At 32.6% G+C, this 19,952-nt stretch overlaps 1 protein-coding gene across 1 annotated transcript in view; it reads left to right on the forward strand.

Moving 5' to 3' along the window:
- The first annotated feature begins 12 nt into the window (after positions 1 to 12).
- Positions 13 to 19,952, forward strand: part of LOC129224590 (GPN-loop GTPase 2-like) — a 28,802-nt gene continuing 8,862 nt past the window's right edge. Inside the window, exons 1-4 of the mRNA XM_054859075.1 lie at positions 13 to 98; positions 2,943 to 3,270; positions 4,974 to 5,136; positions 14,234 to 14,358. Of these exons, the coding sequence (XP_054715050.1) occupies positions 2,950 to 3,270; positions 4,974 to 5,136; positions 14,234 to 14,358 (609 nt within the window). The 5' untranslated portion in view covers positions 13 to 98; positions 2,943 to 2,949. The remainder of the gene's footprint in view (positions 99 to 2,942; positions 3,271 to 4,973; positions 5,137 to 14,233; positions 14,359 to 19,952) is intronic.

Consider the following 19,952-nt stretch of genomic DNA (forward strand, 5'->3'; position numbering starts at 1 on the left):
TATCTCTAATCTTTTTACGCTTTTGAACGGAATGTAAAATAATGCCAGCAAAACCATTAAAAAAAAGGAATTTTATGTTTATATTACCTTTATGCATTGTGAGTAAAGCATTTACTTGATTCATTTTCTTGTTCTTTGATTTTCAGTGGTAAAGTAGCTTCTTTTGGGCTACACACATTTTAAGTTAATTTTATATGAGTAAATTTTTTTAAACTATAGGTATTAAAAGATGGCACCAACTTTAACACAAATGCATGATTTAAATCACATTTACTATTTAAGACTCCGTGAATAACAGTACGTGCTAAATGCAGAGAAAAATGAGTAATTTTTACTGTAATTCTCTTTTACTTCTGTATTTCATGTCAGTCATTTGATTTAATTAACTCTCAAAAGTCTTTTATGCTGTACAAGTTTTGAAATAGGGTTCAAATTTTAGAAGGGAATGTCCCCATTAAGCTCTGATTTTAGGCGAGGGATTTTATAAATTTCCGGAGAGGATTTCACTAGTTTCATAAGTATTAAAAACTTCTTTACTTAAGCTTACTTTTTACATGTCCTATTTTTCAATCCAATTAAGGATTTCGAATTACACTATTTTCAAGAGTAAGTTACAAATAAAGGAAAACAGCGCCTAAAAATGGGCCAAATAAATAAATGAAGGAATTTAATAACCTCATTAGCAAAAAGGCTTCAAAATAAAAACATAAAGAGTAGAGTGCTGATAAAAAAAAATGGCAAAATGGATCAGGAAAACTACTGTTTAACCCCTAAGCCTCAAAAACTCTGAATTCCGGCTACAAAAATTTTCTGGTTAGTTAAACGCTTTAAAATGCAAAGGAAAGAAAAATATTAAATGAAGCAGAAAGTAAAAATAGTTCGAATTGAATATAATATAATGCATTGAGTAAAAGGAAATTTGTGATTTATTCAGAGTTAAAAATTTGAAGATGATTCTTATTGTAATTTAAAATTAAATAATGTTACTTTGTCATAAGTGCTTCATTACAATTTTCCAAACTGTTTACCGTTCAAAAGAAAGGTCATTCATTTTTTGGGAGATCATTCTGAACAGTTTACTTTAAGGATTCGTTCAATCAGACCTGTTCACGAACGACGCATCCTTACATCATATATAATTACATGATTTATATAAACTCTGATCAGCGGTGTATTTCATGTATTTTTGCTTTAGCCCTGGCTATTGGGCGGTAATTAACTGAATATACCATGCCTTGCCTTCAATCCTTGAGTTGAACCGAACCATTGCTTTGGTCACTCGTCTGATCTACGCTAATTCTATATTAGCTACCAGTTTGTTTGGCACTCTTGGCTTCCTTAAGAGATTTTCCATCTCCAGCTCAGTCACTCTCCTATGCAGAGCTGATGAGTGCTAATAAGCAGGAAACAAAAGTACTTGGCTGGAAATGACTAAGCTGGCAGTGTATTTCATGTTTTTCTGCTTTAGCCCTGGCTAATGGGCGGTAATTTGCTGAATATACCATGCCTTGCCTCCAATCTCCGAGTTGAACCGGACCATTGCTTTGGTCACTCATCTAGTCTGTGCTAATTCTATATTAGCTACCAGTTTGTTTGGCTCTCTTGGCTTCCTTAAGAGGTTTTCCATCTCCAGCTCAGTCACTTTCCTATGCCGGGCTGATGAGTGCTAATAAGCACGAAACTGCAGTCCTCGGCTGGAAATGACTGAGCTGGCAGTGTATTTCATGTATTTCTGCTTTAGCCCTGGCTATTGGGCGGTAATTTACTGAATATGTAAGCAAATTGTTTTATAATCCTTCTGTTTCATGGTTTTATAATTAATAATTTAACTATTAATTGTTATTGTATAAGATGTAAGAGGTTATTGTTCAACTTTTTCAAACTGCGGCCCGCCAGGTGATCTATCTTTAACAAAAAGCTATGTTTCTGTAAAACACAGAAAAATGTGGCTCCTATAATGTGTGTCCTCAAATAACTGCCGCACCCTGTATATGAACCAGCAATAGTTAATGTTCTGACCACCATTTTGCATTACAATTTAAAATACCCAGATTTAATTATGCATGGTATTGTTAGGCCAATGTCAGCTGTTAGGATTAATTTAAAGATTTCATTCAGTTTTACACAAATGTTGTATAGTTTGTCTTTATTTTTTTGCAGAACATTGTTTTAATGCTTCATGATGTACTCACGTTGCAGAAAATTTCTTTCATTTATTGTTAATAAAATAATTCCACTTTGTTTTGTATTCAAAGACTACTTAAAGATTTAAAAATATTGAAAAGATGTATTTTAAATATTTTCCCCAGCGATTAATTGGAAAAATTTGGTTGATCATGAATAATCGGCAAAGTGACTGATTATTTACCGATTATTGTGGATTAATCACTTCGTCTCTAATCTGTAATCAACCAGTATGGTTTTCAATTATATTTAAGAATTTTTCTGTATTTTATCTTGGGGGAAGCCTCAAAATTGAAAACTTGCATTTGTTGCTTATTATCAAGAAAATAAATAAATAATGGTTGAAAAATATCAAAATTGTCTGTTGACTTCGAAAACTTCCTGCAAATGATATTTCCATATTCGCCTATATTATCTGGGTCTGCATATTGGTATAAAATTTTTTATTTCAACCAAAATATGCAACAACCCGCCCCTCTTGTCACAATTTCACAAACCAAAAAAAATGTTACTTTATTTGTGGACGACTTGTAAAATTAAACATTGTGGATGACCTATAAATTTAAAAAAAAAAAAAACAGAATTGATTATTTCAGAAATGGCATAAGTTCAATGGATTTCTGTAGGACTTATGCCCTTTCTGAGACAATCGATTCAACTGAGCACTGCATTTTTATCCTATTAATGTAGGTAAAATTTTTGTTAAAAAATATATTCTTCTGCAAGTTTTAAGTCTGTCTACTCTTTATCTTTTGCAGTCGCATCATGATTTGTGGGCAGCTTGTCATTGGGCCACCAGGTTCTGGCAAGTCGACTTATTGCAATGCTGTAGCCAATTTGCTCAGTGGCTCTGGGAGACGCATCGCCTTGGTGAACTTGGACCCAGCCAATGAAATTCCTCCTTACAAAGCGGATATAGACATCTCCCAACTTATTGCATTGGAAGACGTCATGCGACTTATTCAGTTAGGGCCCAATGGAGGACTCATTCACTGCATGGAGTTTCTGGAGAAGAAAGTGGATTGGCTGATTCAGGAGATGAAGAAATTTAGCGACTGTTATTTTATTATTGACTGTCCAGGCCAGGTGAGAATATGTTATCATGGTTGCAATTGAATACAGTAGACCCTCGTTTTAAGCAGGTTTATTTTACACGGTTTTGATTACATGCGGTTTAAGATTTGACACCCATATTTTGTTTTAAGTGAATAAGTTTCGGTTTTACGCGGATGTGGCAATGCAAACAGATAACATTTTCTTCTCTTTCAAAATCAAAATCCTAAAGATTGCAGATTACATGTAATGAACAACATTTTGCCATGCTAATAACCAAACATTGGGCTCCTGTAGACATTTTATGCGATTGGTTCCAGAGCTCTTTCCAAAAGTAAACTTATTAAACTCACACCGTACCGAACTCACTGGAAGAAGAGCTTTTAGGAGTGACAAAGGAGGTGAAAACCAACGAGGAAACCGACGTCGGTGACACACAACCAAAAATGTTCACATGAAAATTTTGAGTCATTTCCATACAATAGAAATGATCTTTCTGATTTGTTCATGAAGGAAGATTCTGTCATGGAAATGACGCAAAAGATCGTGGATGCATTAATGCTCGGCAAAGAATTACAGAGAAAAATTCTTAATTCTTCAAAAGACTATCATAGCCAGCTCTTCTTTATAAACAGCACACAAAATTAGTTTATGTTTTCTTTATGCATGTTGTGCATAAAAGTCGATATAAGTACACATTAAACTTATTATACAATCAGTCATCACTAGAATGAAGTATTTTTTATCTATGGAACCTAAGCCCGATTATTAGGTCTCAATTTACGCGGCATTTCTGTGGAACGTAACCCCTGCTTAAAACGATAGTCTACTTTATACAGAAAGTTTGGGGTACCCCTTCTATAAGTAGTTGAACTCACTTATAACGAGTGGGAAGAGTCAGTGATATTTATTTATTTTATCAAAGTACTCGTAAAAGATTAATGGAAAAAATCATAAAAATTCATGCAGGTTTGTTGCAAGTATATTTACTTGTTTTGAACTGTCATATTGTTTCTTCTTGTCTTATTGAACCATTCATGTCCTGAAAAACATCATCATTTGCATTCTCGACTTCAAAAAAAGTTTGAATTTTTTCTGCCCATAAAGAGCCATTTAAGTATGTTGAGGGTTGTTCAGCTTCAAATTCTTAACATTTGTCGTTGTCGTCATCACTTTCTTTCTTTTTTTTTATGTCTATTGGTTGGAATTTGAGCTACAGTATCTTCAGAAGTGATAACATTAGTGTCAACAAAGTCAACAAATAAGTATATAATTTTCAAATGCTGCTCTACTTCACAAATTAATACACAAAACAAAAATAAGTCATTGAAACAGTTCAAAGCAAATTAAACAGCTGCTTTAGTACTGTACAGAAATAAAAAGCAAACAAGGCAAGCTGTATGAATTTTAATGATTTTTTTCCATGCACCTGTATTGTAGGAGCGCTCGGTTATAGAAAACAAATATCAGTCTCTTCCAGCCCGTTATAAGCTTGCGAGACTGTATTTGTCTATTATCTTTTGTTTTATTACATTGCAACATGAAATGATTCTCAAATAATTTTTATAATTGTAATGTTTTATTTAAAACTTGAATCAGTTTATTTATTTTTTAAAAAAATGTTTGTCTAGTATTGAAGTAAGCTCCTAAATTTTTATATTATAAAATTATATGTTTATAACTTTCTGTCAATAACGTTTTTTTCATATCTTTCATAGTGACGATTTATCTTTCAGGTAGAGTTATATACACATCATGACTCAATGCAGAGCATTGTATCCACCCTACAAAAAAATGGTATATCACTTTCGGCTGTCCACCTTGTCGACTCCCACTATTGCTGTGATCCAGGGAAATTTGTTGCAGTTCTCTTGACTTCTTTGTCCACTATGTTGAAAAGTGAGTGCTTGCTAAAGAGGCTAATCAAAAGCTATATGATATTAGTTATAAAAGAGCCTTCTTTTAATAAAGTAAGAAATATTACTTCCATGGCTTCCAAATTTTTTGCATTTTTCAGAAGCTTTCTGAATATACCTTTTCCTTGTCATTTTAGAATGAATACATTATAAAATTTAAGTGGCTTAAAAAGCTCAGACTTTATTTTCATTAAGACATCATAACGGGAATAATCTTCATGAGGTAGTGAGTTCTTCACCGTTTAACTCTTACTTTGTTGTTTCAAAGTGATGTACTGGCCAATAATTTTTTTCTCCTGTAGAATATTGTATAAAATAATTCTAATGTCGATCTGGACCGGCTTTTTATGCACAATTATTTTAACTGTGCTGATGACTCTGGCTTACGCATAGGTGGATTTACCATATTAACCAGTTTTACTGTCTCTGCAAAGTATGCCTATTCATTTTCTATGCTGAAAACCAAGGGTTCTGAGAGGCTATTAGGTCAACTGTTCAAGATTCTTTACTGTATTTTCTGTTCAGTAAAAAAATAGTACTTACTAATACTTTCTTTATCAACTCAAAATTGAGAAAAAGAATTCAAAATGGCACTTTTCTCTAGTCAATTTGAAAAAAAACAAACAAATACAACAAAGCAAATGGTATAACAACCTTTCAAGTCGCCATACCATTGGTAAATGGTCAGTCTACGAGAATACAAGTATCATCCTTTTGGGGTGTTTTACACCTGCTGTTGGAAAAGTGGTTGAGTTTCCTAAATTTATTCCATTTCTGAGAAGAATTTTGACATGTTTCTACAATTCTTTAAAAGTTAATTTTTCAGAAATAAATCTTCTTTCCTCCTTTGTGTGTGTTAAAGAATGTACATGTTATTTCTTTTAGAGTTAAAGTATCTGCCTTTCTGCAAAAAATCAATATAATTAATAGAACATTTAAAATGCACAAACTATAATAAAATTGCTGAAACATGTTTTAGGGTTATAAGGAACCTATTTTTTCAATGGAAAAAAAGCTTATTTGTGATTGGGAATCTAACAATGTCAAGTGTGTTGCACTCAACATTGTGGATGCTGCATTTTTCATGTTTCATCCACAATGCTGATATTGTCTGGGTATGTTCATCATTCCAGTGCCGGATCTAGGGGGAGCAAGCCGTGGCCCTTGCCCTGGTCAACAATGTCTGAAGGGCAAAATTAACCCTATTTCTATGTTTGTTTGTTTTTTCTTTTTTTTAAAAGCTCGATAAACTTGAAGAAAGATGAGTAAGGGTGGCAGTTTCAAGATTTTTCCTCGTGTCGAAAAATTGTGGATCCAATACTGCATTATTCAAACACTACTTCGCTACTTTTTGGTTACTTGTCTTGTGCCATGTCAGTATTGATATACAGTAGAATCCCGTTGCAACAAACTTTAAGGGACTGCAAATTTTGTTCGTTGTAATGAAATTCTAACACTAATAGAAATTAAATAGAGGGTCATTCCACGAAAATGTCAACCTGTAGACCGAAATTTCAAACTCAATCAATATTAATGTGTTATACATCATTTTAGAGATAACATTCTTAATTTTTGAATCTGGTAAAACATTTTTGAAGATGGATGCCCTGCGTAGAATAACTACTGCTTGAAGATCTTCGAGAACAAAATGTAGATTTCAACCATAAAGCATTCAAGAAACAAGACCTGTAATTTTTTCACCATGCATTTTATGTAAATAATGTTTTTTTCAGCTATTGCTTACATTTTGAGATATCAGTTTCTTCAATTTCTTTCTTTGAATTTTTATTTTTTTCTCTTTGAGCCTAATTTGAATTCTGTGTTGGACGGCCTGTTACGTTCGTCACAAAACGCCGTCGTATTTTCTCATCCACACTTTTTATGGGACTATAAAGTAATATTGCTTTATCCTCTTCCCAAGAGCTACTTAGAATGCATTTAAAATGTTAAATTTTTATTAAATTATTTAAACAATTAGTTATCAGTGTGACGAACGTAACAAATTGATTGTGACGAAAGTCAATCGCTTGAAACAAACACTGCATCTTTCGAACGTTTAGTTCAATACAAAATAAATGAAATGTATATTTTGAAATAATTAAATTTTTTAATGTCACTTCATAATACAGTAGAAGACCGTTATAATGAACACCTTGAGACCAGAGCTTTTGCGTTATACAGGTTTTTGCATTATATAAGAGCAGGGCTGTCCAACTGCAAAGAACCCACGGGCCAGAATTCCGGTAACTGATCACCTGGCGGCAGGGGCGGCATTTCAGCATTTCATTTGGGGGGTCGAGATTCTTAAATACGTACTACCACAGTGCAGTACCAAGCACACATTAGCTAACAGGAAGTGGTCATAAAATCGGTTTAATATGAATAAAAATTAGTGTTTAGAAATAATTAAAATTTTGATTCACTTTCTAATAAGTTATACAAAACATCTCGATACTAAAGTTTTTATACCTTTTGGAAAAGTTTTAATGCACGATTTTTGGAATTCGGAAGAGCAGGGAATCATGTTACTAATCTATCAGTGCCCAGTGTCATGCTGTTTTGCCAGTACAACTAAATATAAAAGATGGTGGAAAAGCTCATGCCCTTTAGCATGTATGACTTCGTTTGAATATTTTGCCCATTGTGCTTCGAAAATAATTCTCTAACCTCCTGAGACATAAAAAATCTTTCTCTACTAGCTGAGATAATTGAAGTAACAAAGTGATGTATGAAAACACTTTTTATATCTTGCTCTTCAAAATCACGCAGGGCAACTTCAAAAATTGTGAGTTGCTTAATTTTTCATCAGTGAATAATCTAGTCTCGTCGACGCTCTCAGCTTCAATGAGATGTCATCTGCCACCAGCTCTGTTATTCACTATTCCAGGCTAAAGAGTCCATAACAAGGACGAAACTGCAATCTCTGGATGTGATAACTAGTCTGTCGCTATATTGCTTGTAATTTTTCATGCCTCGTGCTAAAAATTGAAAACTGAACTGAATGAACTCATAACTGAAACATTTTATTTTTCGTTTCAAAAATCCAATCCAGATAATATAGAGTCAACCATACAGAAAAATAATTATCATTAAATCTTTATGATTTGTGTTAATTTCATTCGAAACTGAATCTATTACTTCATACAAAATTTAAAAAATCAATATTTGACTTCACATCATTATGTGGATTTTTGTCTTTTTTTTTTTTTTTTAAGTTTCACGCTTGATTGAAACACACATCTATGTAAAATCTATTTTCTGTTTCAATTGTAAATTGAACTATGGTAGTGTGGTGCACAGATCAGTTGTAGATTGAACTGTGGCTTGAATAGTTCGAAAATTAAGGGTAACGGATTGAAGATGTTTTAATCGAGTAAAGTATTTTTCAAAAACTTTCTTCAGTACAAAAAAATCGAATAAAAATTCAAACGAAGTGAAACATGCTAAAAGGCATGAGCTTTTTCATCATTGAAAGAATCGTTTTGTAATAATTCTTCCAGTCGTCAAATCACTGCTTTGAAGTTATAGAGAAATATTTTTATGGTTTTAACTCTTGAAGACCATTTTGTGTGACTCCGAGCTTGTATAATTATAAGCATAACAGGTATTTGTTGATATGTTTTTTTTTAATTCAATAATCACATGCATTTTTAAGAAGATTTTTTGAAAGCATATAATGCATTGAGCAGCTGAAACGTGTTTCTAGCAGAAGAAAGCGGTGGACACTCATTAAATAAATACAGGATGTCCCAAATGGTCGTTTACAAACTTAACATGCTGGTCTGCCATATCATGATGAACAAGATTTACATAGTAACATACGTTCGCAAGCCCAATGCTGGCGCACTACGCACACCAAGTCAGGCACTAACGGATGCAGAACATGTCGCATATTTATTACACAAAGACGATTTTACACAACATTTTAGTTTTCAAGGAAGGCTTATAGCTGTTGTTGAAATTTGCTGCCTTTAACTGTCAGACACCGTCGCAACGAACGAAGTACCGACCGTCGTAATAACGATCCATTCTGACAAGATTTCTCTGATCACTGCGTTGTCGTTGCAACGTGATTATGACGTGGCAGGACTCAAATTTTAGCAACTGCTTTAAGCTTTCCTAAAAGACTAAAATGTTGTATAAAACCGTCTTTGTATAATAGATATGTGACATATTGTGCATCCGTTAGTGTCTGACTTTGTGTGCATGGAGTGCGCCAGCATTGCGTTTGCGAACACATGTTCCTATGTAAATCTTGTTCATCATAATATGACAGACCAGCATGTTAAGTTTGTAAACGACCTTTTGAGACACCCTGTATACATTAAAAAATGAGCGTAAAGTGAATGTAAAATATCAAGAAATTTTCTTGTGAAAACCATGCAGCCACACCACTTTGCACGAGCCTCTCCTATTGGACATACCATCGTTACACTGGGCACACAAGTATGAAATATTTAGCCTATATGAGAAAATGTCTTCTTTAGTTAATAAAATTAACCATGGTTCTCTATCAGTTTTCTATGTTCTGAAAAGGCCGGGAAATACTTCAAGAATTCCTGAGTCATTATGCAAATAACGAAAAACACTTTTTATAGTCTGGGAATGTGTCGAGTTTCATCAAATAGTTACTGAGAACCAGCGAGATTTCTTTTAATGAACATTGATTTCCGACTAACATAAATTGAATTCACCCATTTTCTATCATTCTGCGCAAAAAATTTGGGGGTGCGACCGCCCCATCTTGACCCCCCTATTTGCCGCCCCTGCCTGGCGGGCCACAGTTTGAAAAAGTTGTACAATAACCTCTTACCTCTTATACAACAACAATTAATAGTTTAATTAAATCTACATAGTATAAAATGAAGTCTCCAAAAAGCGTCTGTGTATTTGAACTCGCAAAACTTGAGAATTACCTGCCGATTTCTCCGAAATTGTCAGTTTGTTCCTTTAAGTCCTGAAAAAGTTTGCAGGTCAGTTCCAAAACAGTCCCATGAATAGTTCTCTTTTTATTCCAATTTAGGCTCAATTTTCACATAAATTCCTGAATATGGGGTGAAAAATTACTTGCACATATATTAATATTACATATCGTTGGAAAGAGCAGAATTTTCCACATTCTACGCAATTTGTTTCAATGCTCTAGCCTACTTACAGCGAGAGTTATTTGCTTTTTTAGCTCGAATTTGTTTAGGCTTAGCTGAAATTTAGGCATTACTTTCTTCATTAAATCTATCAATTAAAAGTGAAGGAATTGCCCCACAGTTTTCTTTTTGACACCATTGGAAAAAGCAACGTTTTTTACTCCAGATCTATCTCGACCTGTGGTCGAAAAACTAAACTTCTATCTCGAAAGGATAAAAAGTTTTAAGCCTTTTTAGATCAAATTCAAAAATTCTCATGTCCATTCAAATTGTTAACCATTTTCTTTCGCATTTTAATTCCTTAAGCTTATTTTATTTTGTGTTTCCATCGTTACACGTTTTAAATCCATCTTTCTCAATTTAATGTCTTAAAAGTATTTTAATATCTGTCGTCATTGTTTGGAAGGGAAATTTTGCATGATGTTTTTTATTTTATTTAAACATGATTGTTGAATATACGGCACTTGACACAATTTTATTTTCAAGGTGGACCGGGCAAAGCCGGGCAATGCAGCTAGTAACAATGCTAGTAAAACAATGAAAGAGAAGGATTATAAAAGAATTTGCTTACATTTTAATGGAAAACTGAGGCCGATCCACCTTCTTTACATGCCGAATAAGTAATTGGTGGGCCGTACGATATGTGTTGGCGGGCCGCCAGTTGGACAGCCCTGATATAAAGCATTTTACAAATTTTGGAACTAATATTTAGAATATAGCTATATATTAGCACTTCAGAATGAATTTTTTCGGCGATGAGTAGAGTATTAAAGCACTAATATTACATTTAGTCATTCACAAATAAATATGTTTCACAAGTATCTTACACTTCTGCTAGCTTCATGGTTTGCATAACAGCTGCATTTTCAAAAGCCATCTAGTATTTTCTGTTCACTGTGAGTATTAATTTTCATTTAAAAGCTTTGAATTGAGACAGGAAGATGAAAAACTTTCAAAATTTAATTTTCCTATTAACTTTTATGATTGCAAAGCAAAACAGAGGGATTTTTTAGACTTCAAAACCTGTTGTTTACTTCTGAAAAGTTGTGCGGTTTATAGAGAATTGCGTTATATAGGTCGGCGCCATAAAGGTATTCTACTATATTTTATAAATTTTGCAACAATTAACTCAATTTTTTAACGGATATTAATAAGATTCTCTTGGGTTGTATTGAATTAAAAAAACGGTATCTCAAAAAAAAAAAAAAGAGTTAAAGCAGAGCAAGAGTGGAAGGTAAACAAAAAGAAAATGACAAAAAAAAGTAGCAGAGCGTATGCGAATATTACCGGAAAAAAAACACACACACAAAACGATAAAAAAAAAAAATCAAGAAGACTGAGGAATCAAAAATGAGAAGTCCGGAAATAAAAATCAGTTGTAGAAAAGCTAGTAAGCTAACTTTGTTTGTATAGAGTTGTAAACCGATGCAACATCGCCTTTCTCAACATGCTAAGTTTACGAAAAGATTCAAAAAGCATGTTCTTCCAAGTAGTCCCAGGAAAAAATAGCCTTTTATATATTATCTTGCTAAATAATAATAATAATGTTGGAATTACTGTGGCAAGTCAAAAAGTTCCTGGAAGAAGCCTATTTGAAGAAACAATCCTTATAATGAATGTTGTTTTCGTAAAGAAAATTACATTTCTTGATAGTTTTTTGGAAAAAGAAGTTCTGCTTGTGTGTGATTAAAAAAATAAGTTAGTGTGTTGTAAAGACTCAAGATAGGAGTAAAACTTTTATCTTTTCTCCTTTTTTACATTCTAAACTGCCATTTCACCCAAACGTTTTCTTTCACGTCAAGCTCTTGTTATTTCTGCATCTGACTTAGGCATTTTCACAACTTTAATGTACATTTTAATGAATAAAATAGATTTTAAGCAGTGAGAAAACTAAATATTACTCGTAACTTTCTTTTTATTTGTAGCTAAAAGCAATAAATAAATAATAGCAATAATAAAGTTAATTTGGTAATAAAAGTGAGCAAACTAAATTCAAGGCTAAACCTTAGCAATGTGAATTATACTTAAAAACTGATGACTTGACTTGAATCAAAGAAATCTTTGAAAACCTGCATTATTTGAAATGTTTAACATGAACAAAATCCAAAAATATGCTTACTTAACCTGTAACAAGGGAGGTGAAAAAGTAGGACGTAACAGGGGACGTGAGATCTCAGAGACCGCTCTATTTGTAAATTTTTAAAAAGTCATGTAATTATGATATATTCCTCTAATTTTGCATAGATGTTTTTTGAACTTTTATTAGCAAGGGGAAAGAATTCCTGTATATAATAAATATACCTCTTCCGAGGAAATTTTGCTAGAATCTTAACATTTTTCGAGAAAATCATATGCTGTAGTAAAAAACTATCTACTCGTAATAAAAACGAATCTATTATTTATTAATGATTTCATTTTAGTTCTTTAAAATATACAGAACATTTTAGTACCAGAAAATTGGTTATATCACGTTACGGGAAATTTTTGACAGCCCTTTAACTGTTAGCATTTTGCGTCATATTTCAAGGAATAACTCTGCCTTCATTGTACTTAGAACGTCATTTGCGTAACGTTTGTGAACTTTTCAAACAGCTCTCAACCTCATCAAGAATATTTTGCATTTCTTCCACATAACGCCGATAAGATTAAATGAAGCTATATCTACATTTTCTAACGTTAAGAGCCATATTTACTACTGCTGAAAATTGTAACACTGAAGGTGTGGTCTCAGATACCGCTTCTAAGAATGCAATGAAATTTAAACCAGATGCACTTGCCTAAAGGTACTGATAAGCAAAGGGGGTGTTCTAGGTCACAAAATGAAAAGCTATTGGAAAAAACCATCCAGTCGGACTGAAAATGATATAGGGGTGATCGGATGAACTTTTTAGTGGTCTGTGAGAGCACACCTCCACCGTTAGGGGTTAAGCCTTGAAATTAAATTGTTAATTTAATTAACAAAATTAAATTTAAAAATAACAATTAACAATTAAAAAAACAACTATGTCACTTCCATCATACAAAAATGTTGGGGATCAGAAATTCAAAGCTCTCGCATAAAAAGTTTTACTTCAAAACAGAGGAGAAAAAAAATAATTTTTTCACAAAGTCAATAAAAATCATTTTATCCATGTTGAATATTTGTTGACATAGGTGTTGATTTTAAGACACAGTATCAGTGCTTACTTATTAATTAATATTTTGACACGTAACGGTCTAAAAAACTAAACGAGTCTTCACCGTGATGAACGTAACTTCAGAGTTATGTTCTTCACTGTTAGGTTCGTCGCACTATTTTGAAGAAATATTCATTTCTGTTACATTATAAGAAAAATGTATATTATTCTGCATGAAAAATAAAGTTAAGGAATGAAAATAACGCATTGCACTTTTTTTACAATAATACTTACCTAAAGTTTAGAGAAATTGAGAGCTGAATTTCATGTTGAAAATTCAAGGTTGCAAAAATGTTACGTTTGCCACACTATAGTAATTAAGCTTCAAAAACCAATTTACGTGATGAATGCTGTGTTTTATTGCATGAATGTTACACAAAAGTTTTCTTCTTTCTCAAAATTCCGTAAAACCATAAATAAATTATTATTAGACCTTTAAAAGTCATGTTATGCAACGAATTAGAGTCTCTGAATGGTACGTTCGTCACGACGAAATGACCCACAGACTGAAAATGTATTTCGTTGACATGGATATTTCATTGTTTTAGTATTTGTTGTAACAAAATTTCACTGTAGCTTGAGATGAAACATTTTTTGCTATTAATATGTTATTTCATTTCAATTTTTTAAAAATCCATATCTAACTTTCATAAAGAAGCCTCACAATTAATTTGTTGTGCTGATATTATTAATCATATGTTGATGGGCAGATGTATGTTGTTGTTTTTTTCTAATGAAAAACCATTGCTTTGCTTTTCAGTGGAAATGCCACATTTAAATGTTCTCTCTAAGGCCGATCTGATTGAAAAGAACGGAAAACTACACTTCAACCTAGATTTTTACACAGAAGTGTTGGATCTCTCAGAGTTGGTGGATTTGCTGTCGGTAGGTATAGAAGGTTTTTTATTCTCTCTTAAACTTTCAACCATGTTAAAAAGAATCAATATGAAAACGTTGAAAATCTGGGCCTTTTTCCTTAATACCCTTTTTTTTTAAAAGCTTGATGACTTTGTTATGGTACAAAGCACGCTCTAATGAGACATCATTACAGTCTCATATCGTGAAAATTTAGCTGTCTAATACTAACTCCAGCTGTGCTTCCAAATCTCAAACCTAGGATTAAACAGAGAGTTGAAGAAAAGCTAGTTAATGCAGAAGAATTCAATAAAAATTCTTTGCAAAAGATTATTTCATACCTATTATTTTATTTTGAGTTCATATTCTCCATTGCTAATTCATTTAGTTGGAATTTAATAACTTTGATGAAATCAAATCCATGTATTTGCACTTGTGGTTCAACAAATGTTTGGCTGTGGCTGAATATCAAGTCAAGTTGACCAATGATGACTGATCTCATGAAAATTTTCGTAAAAGCTAACATTCTCCCTAAATAGGCACTATTTTTCTAAGAGAGGCATTTATTTTGAACAAATAAAAAGTTAAATAATTTTCAAGCAATGAAAATCATGATTTGGATTTTCTAATGGTGATGAAAGGTTTTTTTTTATCTTTTGTTTGTAAGTAGGTTTAAAATCTGGAGTAGAACTGTAAATAACTTCTTTTAACAATGTTTTACATGATTCTTATAACAATGTTACATTTCTACTGTGTACAATGAAATGTGATTCTTCTGAGTTTAAAATTCAGTGCAATTTTGGGCCAATATCATTTTAATAAACCATGTTAGGCAGATTAAGTGAATGAATTACCAACCCTTTTTATGCACAAAAATTGCAAATTACTGCAGGCATGTGTTTTGGTGTTACAAGTAACAGCTTTTTCATTACAAAGAAGTGTGTGCTTTTGGATGAAAAGTCATCCAAAGAAAGCAACACAATGCAGTAATTTGCAATTTTTGCGCATCAAAACGTTGGTAATTCATTCATTTAATTTTGAAGCACAAAGTTCTTTTTTTCACGTTAGACAGATCTTTAAATGAGATTTCGAGTACAGTTATTTTGATCAATCCAGGGCTGCTATTACCAAAAATAGGGCCTGGTACTAATCTTAATACCAGGCCTCCTCCTCCCCCCAGTACCTATTTTCTTGCCACTGCCAAGCTCTCTCTGCCTCTTGTAATATATTCCAAAATGCATAGAGTCAGGTAGGGTGGAATGGGTAGTTTAATAATCTTTGAGTTACAGGAAAAAAACCTCAATATTTAAAAAAAAAAAAAAACACTCATCTTATTTACAATAGTTTGACTTTATTTTGGTTCAAGAAAAAACTGCATGGAAACGGTCAGTTTAGTGGCAGCCTTCTTGAAAGTTACATTGTAAAAATCAAAACTAACTGATATCTTTGAAACTTTGTTTTCAGGATTTTGTTTGAATTTAGATAGAATTCTATTACTGTTATTTTCATTTAAAGAAGTCTCCTTTGTCAACTGAAAGATTTAGAAACGAAATTCCATACATTTTAAGAAATATGTTCAAAATTTTTAAGTGGGGTGGAATGGGTGTAATATCAGGCTTAATGACATAGGCTGTGGAATTAAAATTTTTTCTCATTAAAAGTTTTCCTCTGAAGTAAGTTGTTCATTTTCCTGAATTTTTACATACTGAAATCCTTATGCAATGGAGTTGCTTATGAATGCAAATAAATCTAATTGAATAGAAGACACAATCTTAGAAGAAGGGTTCAAACTTTTCACAGGCATGGGCAGATTTATGGGGAGGCGGAGGGGGCAATGCCCCCCCCCCCCAGTATTGGTAGGATTTTATTCATAGTAACAATAAACCTTCCAAAATCTTAAAAGAAAAAAAAATCATGTTTTTTTTTCTTTTTTGAATAGTTCAGAAGCGAAAATGAAGAGAATAGTGACTGTCCTTTTCTGAGGGGGGGGGGGGAGAAATCCGTACAATATATTACAAGTAGTAAAGCAGTCACTGGGATGCTGAAATGTGTTGAAAACGACTACTTTGAACTGAAAGCTATTAGGGCAAGTATGTATATAAATGAAAATATCGATTGAACGAGGTATGTATTCAACTGCAATACTTAAAATAATCAAGGATTATTTCAGCAAATTAGAAACTGAAACAAAGATTTAAAAAAAGCGGATTTTCCTATAAACTAAACAAGCTATATAGCTTAGGATACTCACTTTGTTGAAGGCCTCTAACTCCAGAAAATTTCATAATCTGTTCCTTATCAAAACGAAATGGGAAGGATTTGAAAAAATAAATTTCATTTTAAAATGCTTGAAAACCTTGAAAATTTTGGAAAAGTACTGATACAAACCATAAATTTAAACATTTATAACAAATGGGAGGGGATAGACGGTAGAGGAATAAATGCCAAAACATGCTAAATTCAGTTCCTTGCCTCATCCTGCATCAAAAATGTAAAAATCATGGTTCTCACGTTTTTGTAACATAGTACTTGAGATAAATTTTTGTGACTCACATGTTTAGCATATTGCTGTTTATTTAATCCCAAATGCAGTGCAGTATTTTGGAAATTCTTTTGTATTGCTTGCTTCTATCTTACTTCTACTGCATATTGTTAATCTGTTCAGCACGGGGGAAAAAACACCACCTCTATTTATTTTCGTTTTCTGCACTGCTTGTAATTAAATAATTTTAATTGTTCTCAAGTTCTTGAAACGGATTAGATGAGTCTTTGAAATTCCTAAGCAAAGGGTGCTTCAATTTAATTTCTTATCAAGTGTATAAATGACGAATTGTCCAAATGGGCAGCATGGTACTCTCCTGTTATCTATTTTCTAAATCTGTACACCATTTTTTTAAAAGCATTTTTTACTACAGTAGGCGCCGCTTAATGTGATCACGATTAATGTTATCATTCGCTTAATGTTATTAGAATCACGAAGTCCTGGAACACTTGTATGTTAACACACGTTAAAAAAGTCGGATATTGTAATCAGCCTCTTCGTTTATTGTTATCACTTTTTCATAAACTTTCAATTTTTTCCCCCATTATTGTTCCTCAATTAACAGAAATACGTAGGCAAACCCTGACGAGACTAACTTTCTGTGTAGTATTTTGTGGTTTTCAATAGCAGTTCAAAATTTGTCTAAGAATGAAGCTACAGAAAGTTTGCCCCCGGTAACCACTGACTCCCCCTAAGAAAACTTTCTGTTACACTTAAAAAAATTCAGTCGCTGGACATGTCATTGATGTAGGACCTCCATTGTTGCCATTACTTTGTAAACTATTAAAGAATTGTGTCGAGATTCAAAACAAAGCGAAGTTAAATTAAAATTTAAACAACAAGCAAAACCATGCCGGAAAAGATAGAAAAGCTGAATGTGCTTTGAAACTGGTTTACGAATGTCAGTGAAAACAGTCATATTTTACTTCACCTATTACTATGTGATTAAAAATTGCATAATTTAGCTTCAACTTTTTATAATTCAGATATTTCTATTCTGTTAATTTAATAATTTATAATTTGAAAGTGCGTTTAGTTGAGTCACTGATTTTAATTTGAGGTTGCCAAAATAAATGCACCTTAATTGGAAAAAAATCATTATTTTGTGTATCCTGGATTCTTTTCGGTTATTGTTATCAGTCGGTTATTGTTATCAAATTATAGTTGTCCCAAAGTGATCACATTAAGCGGCGCCTACTGTATTGATCATTTTGTGTTTAATTCATTGTTGTATTTGTGGGTGGGTTAAAGGCTTGACCAAAAACTAATTGAATTTAAACAGCCCGATGTAAGCAAATAACAAAACATAATCTTATCTTCTTCCTCGCTTTTTCCCTCTGAGGACTGCTGCCACTGATTTGTATTGTGTATTATTATAATTGGGAAAAGAGTATTTTGCTATTTTTTTTGTTCAGAGATCTTTATGGTTCGAATTGCAAAAGGCTCCAAAATGCAGAAATTTATATCTATTTTACAAAACTTCCTACGGGGGAGAAACACCTGGACACCCTAAAATTGGGTATATTCTACTTGGTATATCAAATTAGGTATATTCCCTACTTAAAAGGGACACCATTTCCCATCATGAACCATATGTATAAAACATAGTGTGGAGGGGGAAGGGGCACTTTGGCCTTTTTTGCCACCGACAGAAAAGTTGTCCGGGTCTACAAAACATACCAAAAAGCTGAAACAGCTTGGGCCATATTAAGTTTATATTATAAATCCAGTCTTGATTACAACTAATATTGTTCAAAAAAAAAAAAAAAAAAATCCTGCCCCCCCCCCCCCCCCCCCCAGGAACTCAGTGCTAAATCCGCCTATATTCACAGGGCATCTGAAAAGATATGCAAGCCATCTGACATATGAAACTGTTAAGCATGCTATTATTGATAATGAAATCATCATCATTTGCCTATCACCTAATACAAGTCATGCCCTGCAATACTAGACAAAGCCAGAGCTGACTAAATAAATTGAAAACCAGTCTGATCTAACTTCCATTCCACTAAGCTTATGTACAAGTACAATATCTACAGGAGACTAAGTGCTAGTTAAATACATTGCAAAGAAATTTAAAAAGTATTTTATTGTTCAAGTTCTAGAATCTTTAGATACTTGTGCTTATTTCATAAAAATTCCTAAGAAGTTTTTGATGGAAAATTTTTCACCTTCCCCAATAATGCAAAAATGAAGATTGAAGAACAGATCATCAAAAACTAAGTCAGCTAATCCTCAACAATCATGGACAAAATACCTTTAATTGCAATGAAATTACAGACCCTATTGTTCAATAGATTTTTACCCTTATACTAATGTCTTTTTGTGAAAATATAACAAATAAATTCATGTTTGCATTCTGAAATTTAATTAAAAATATTACCAGCCATTTCACCCCACCCCCATAGGGTGGAATGGGTATAAAAACAGACTTTGAAATAATGGCTCTTTCATTAAACAATTAAATTACTTCAGTAATAATAACTATGGATATATGAAGTGTATTGTTGAAATGTAAAAACTCAGTTATGTTTTTTTTTAATTGTTAGATATCAGATTTGAATAGTTTGATAATCACTTCAAAAATACCGATTTTTATACCCATTCCACCCCATCTGACCCTATTTTGGCATTTCATATGTAAGTAATGTTAAATTTTTGCAACTTAAAATTTTAAACTGATTTTGGTGAGATAAGTTTCAGAGATTAAAAAATATTAAAATGAAATTCCTTTCTCAAAGTTATTATTTTATAATGATTTGGGAAAATAGCTCCAAGACCTTTCAGGCCGGTATCTCCCCCTTAAGAGTGATCCTGGATCAATCTTTCCCTTGTATTTGGGTTCACTCTTGCATCACGTGATGTATAAAATTCTTTCTGTTGCATTGTTATTTTGTTGATATTGGAAATCTTAACTGCTACTTTGAAGTAATCTTTGGAGCTGCTTACATTGTAATTTTCTTGGTAAACCCTAGTAGCTTGATAGGTTGAATTTTTCAGCAATAGCTTATGTTCTCTTGAAGAGAACACTGAAATTCTTATATCCTCTCTTGATTTTCACTCAGCACATTATTTTTTTTTC

This window comes from Uloborus diversus, chromosome 6 (assembly GCF_026930045.1).
Source record: "Uloborus diversus isolate 005 chromosome 6, Udiv.v.3.1, whole genome shotgun sequence".
NCBI classification, from domain to species: Eukaryota; Metazoa; Arthropoda; class Arachnida; order Araneae; family Uloboridae; genus Uloborus; species Uloborus diversus.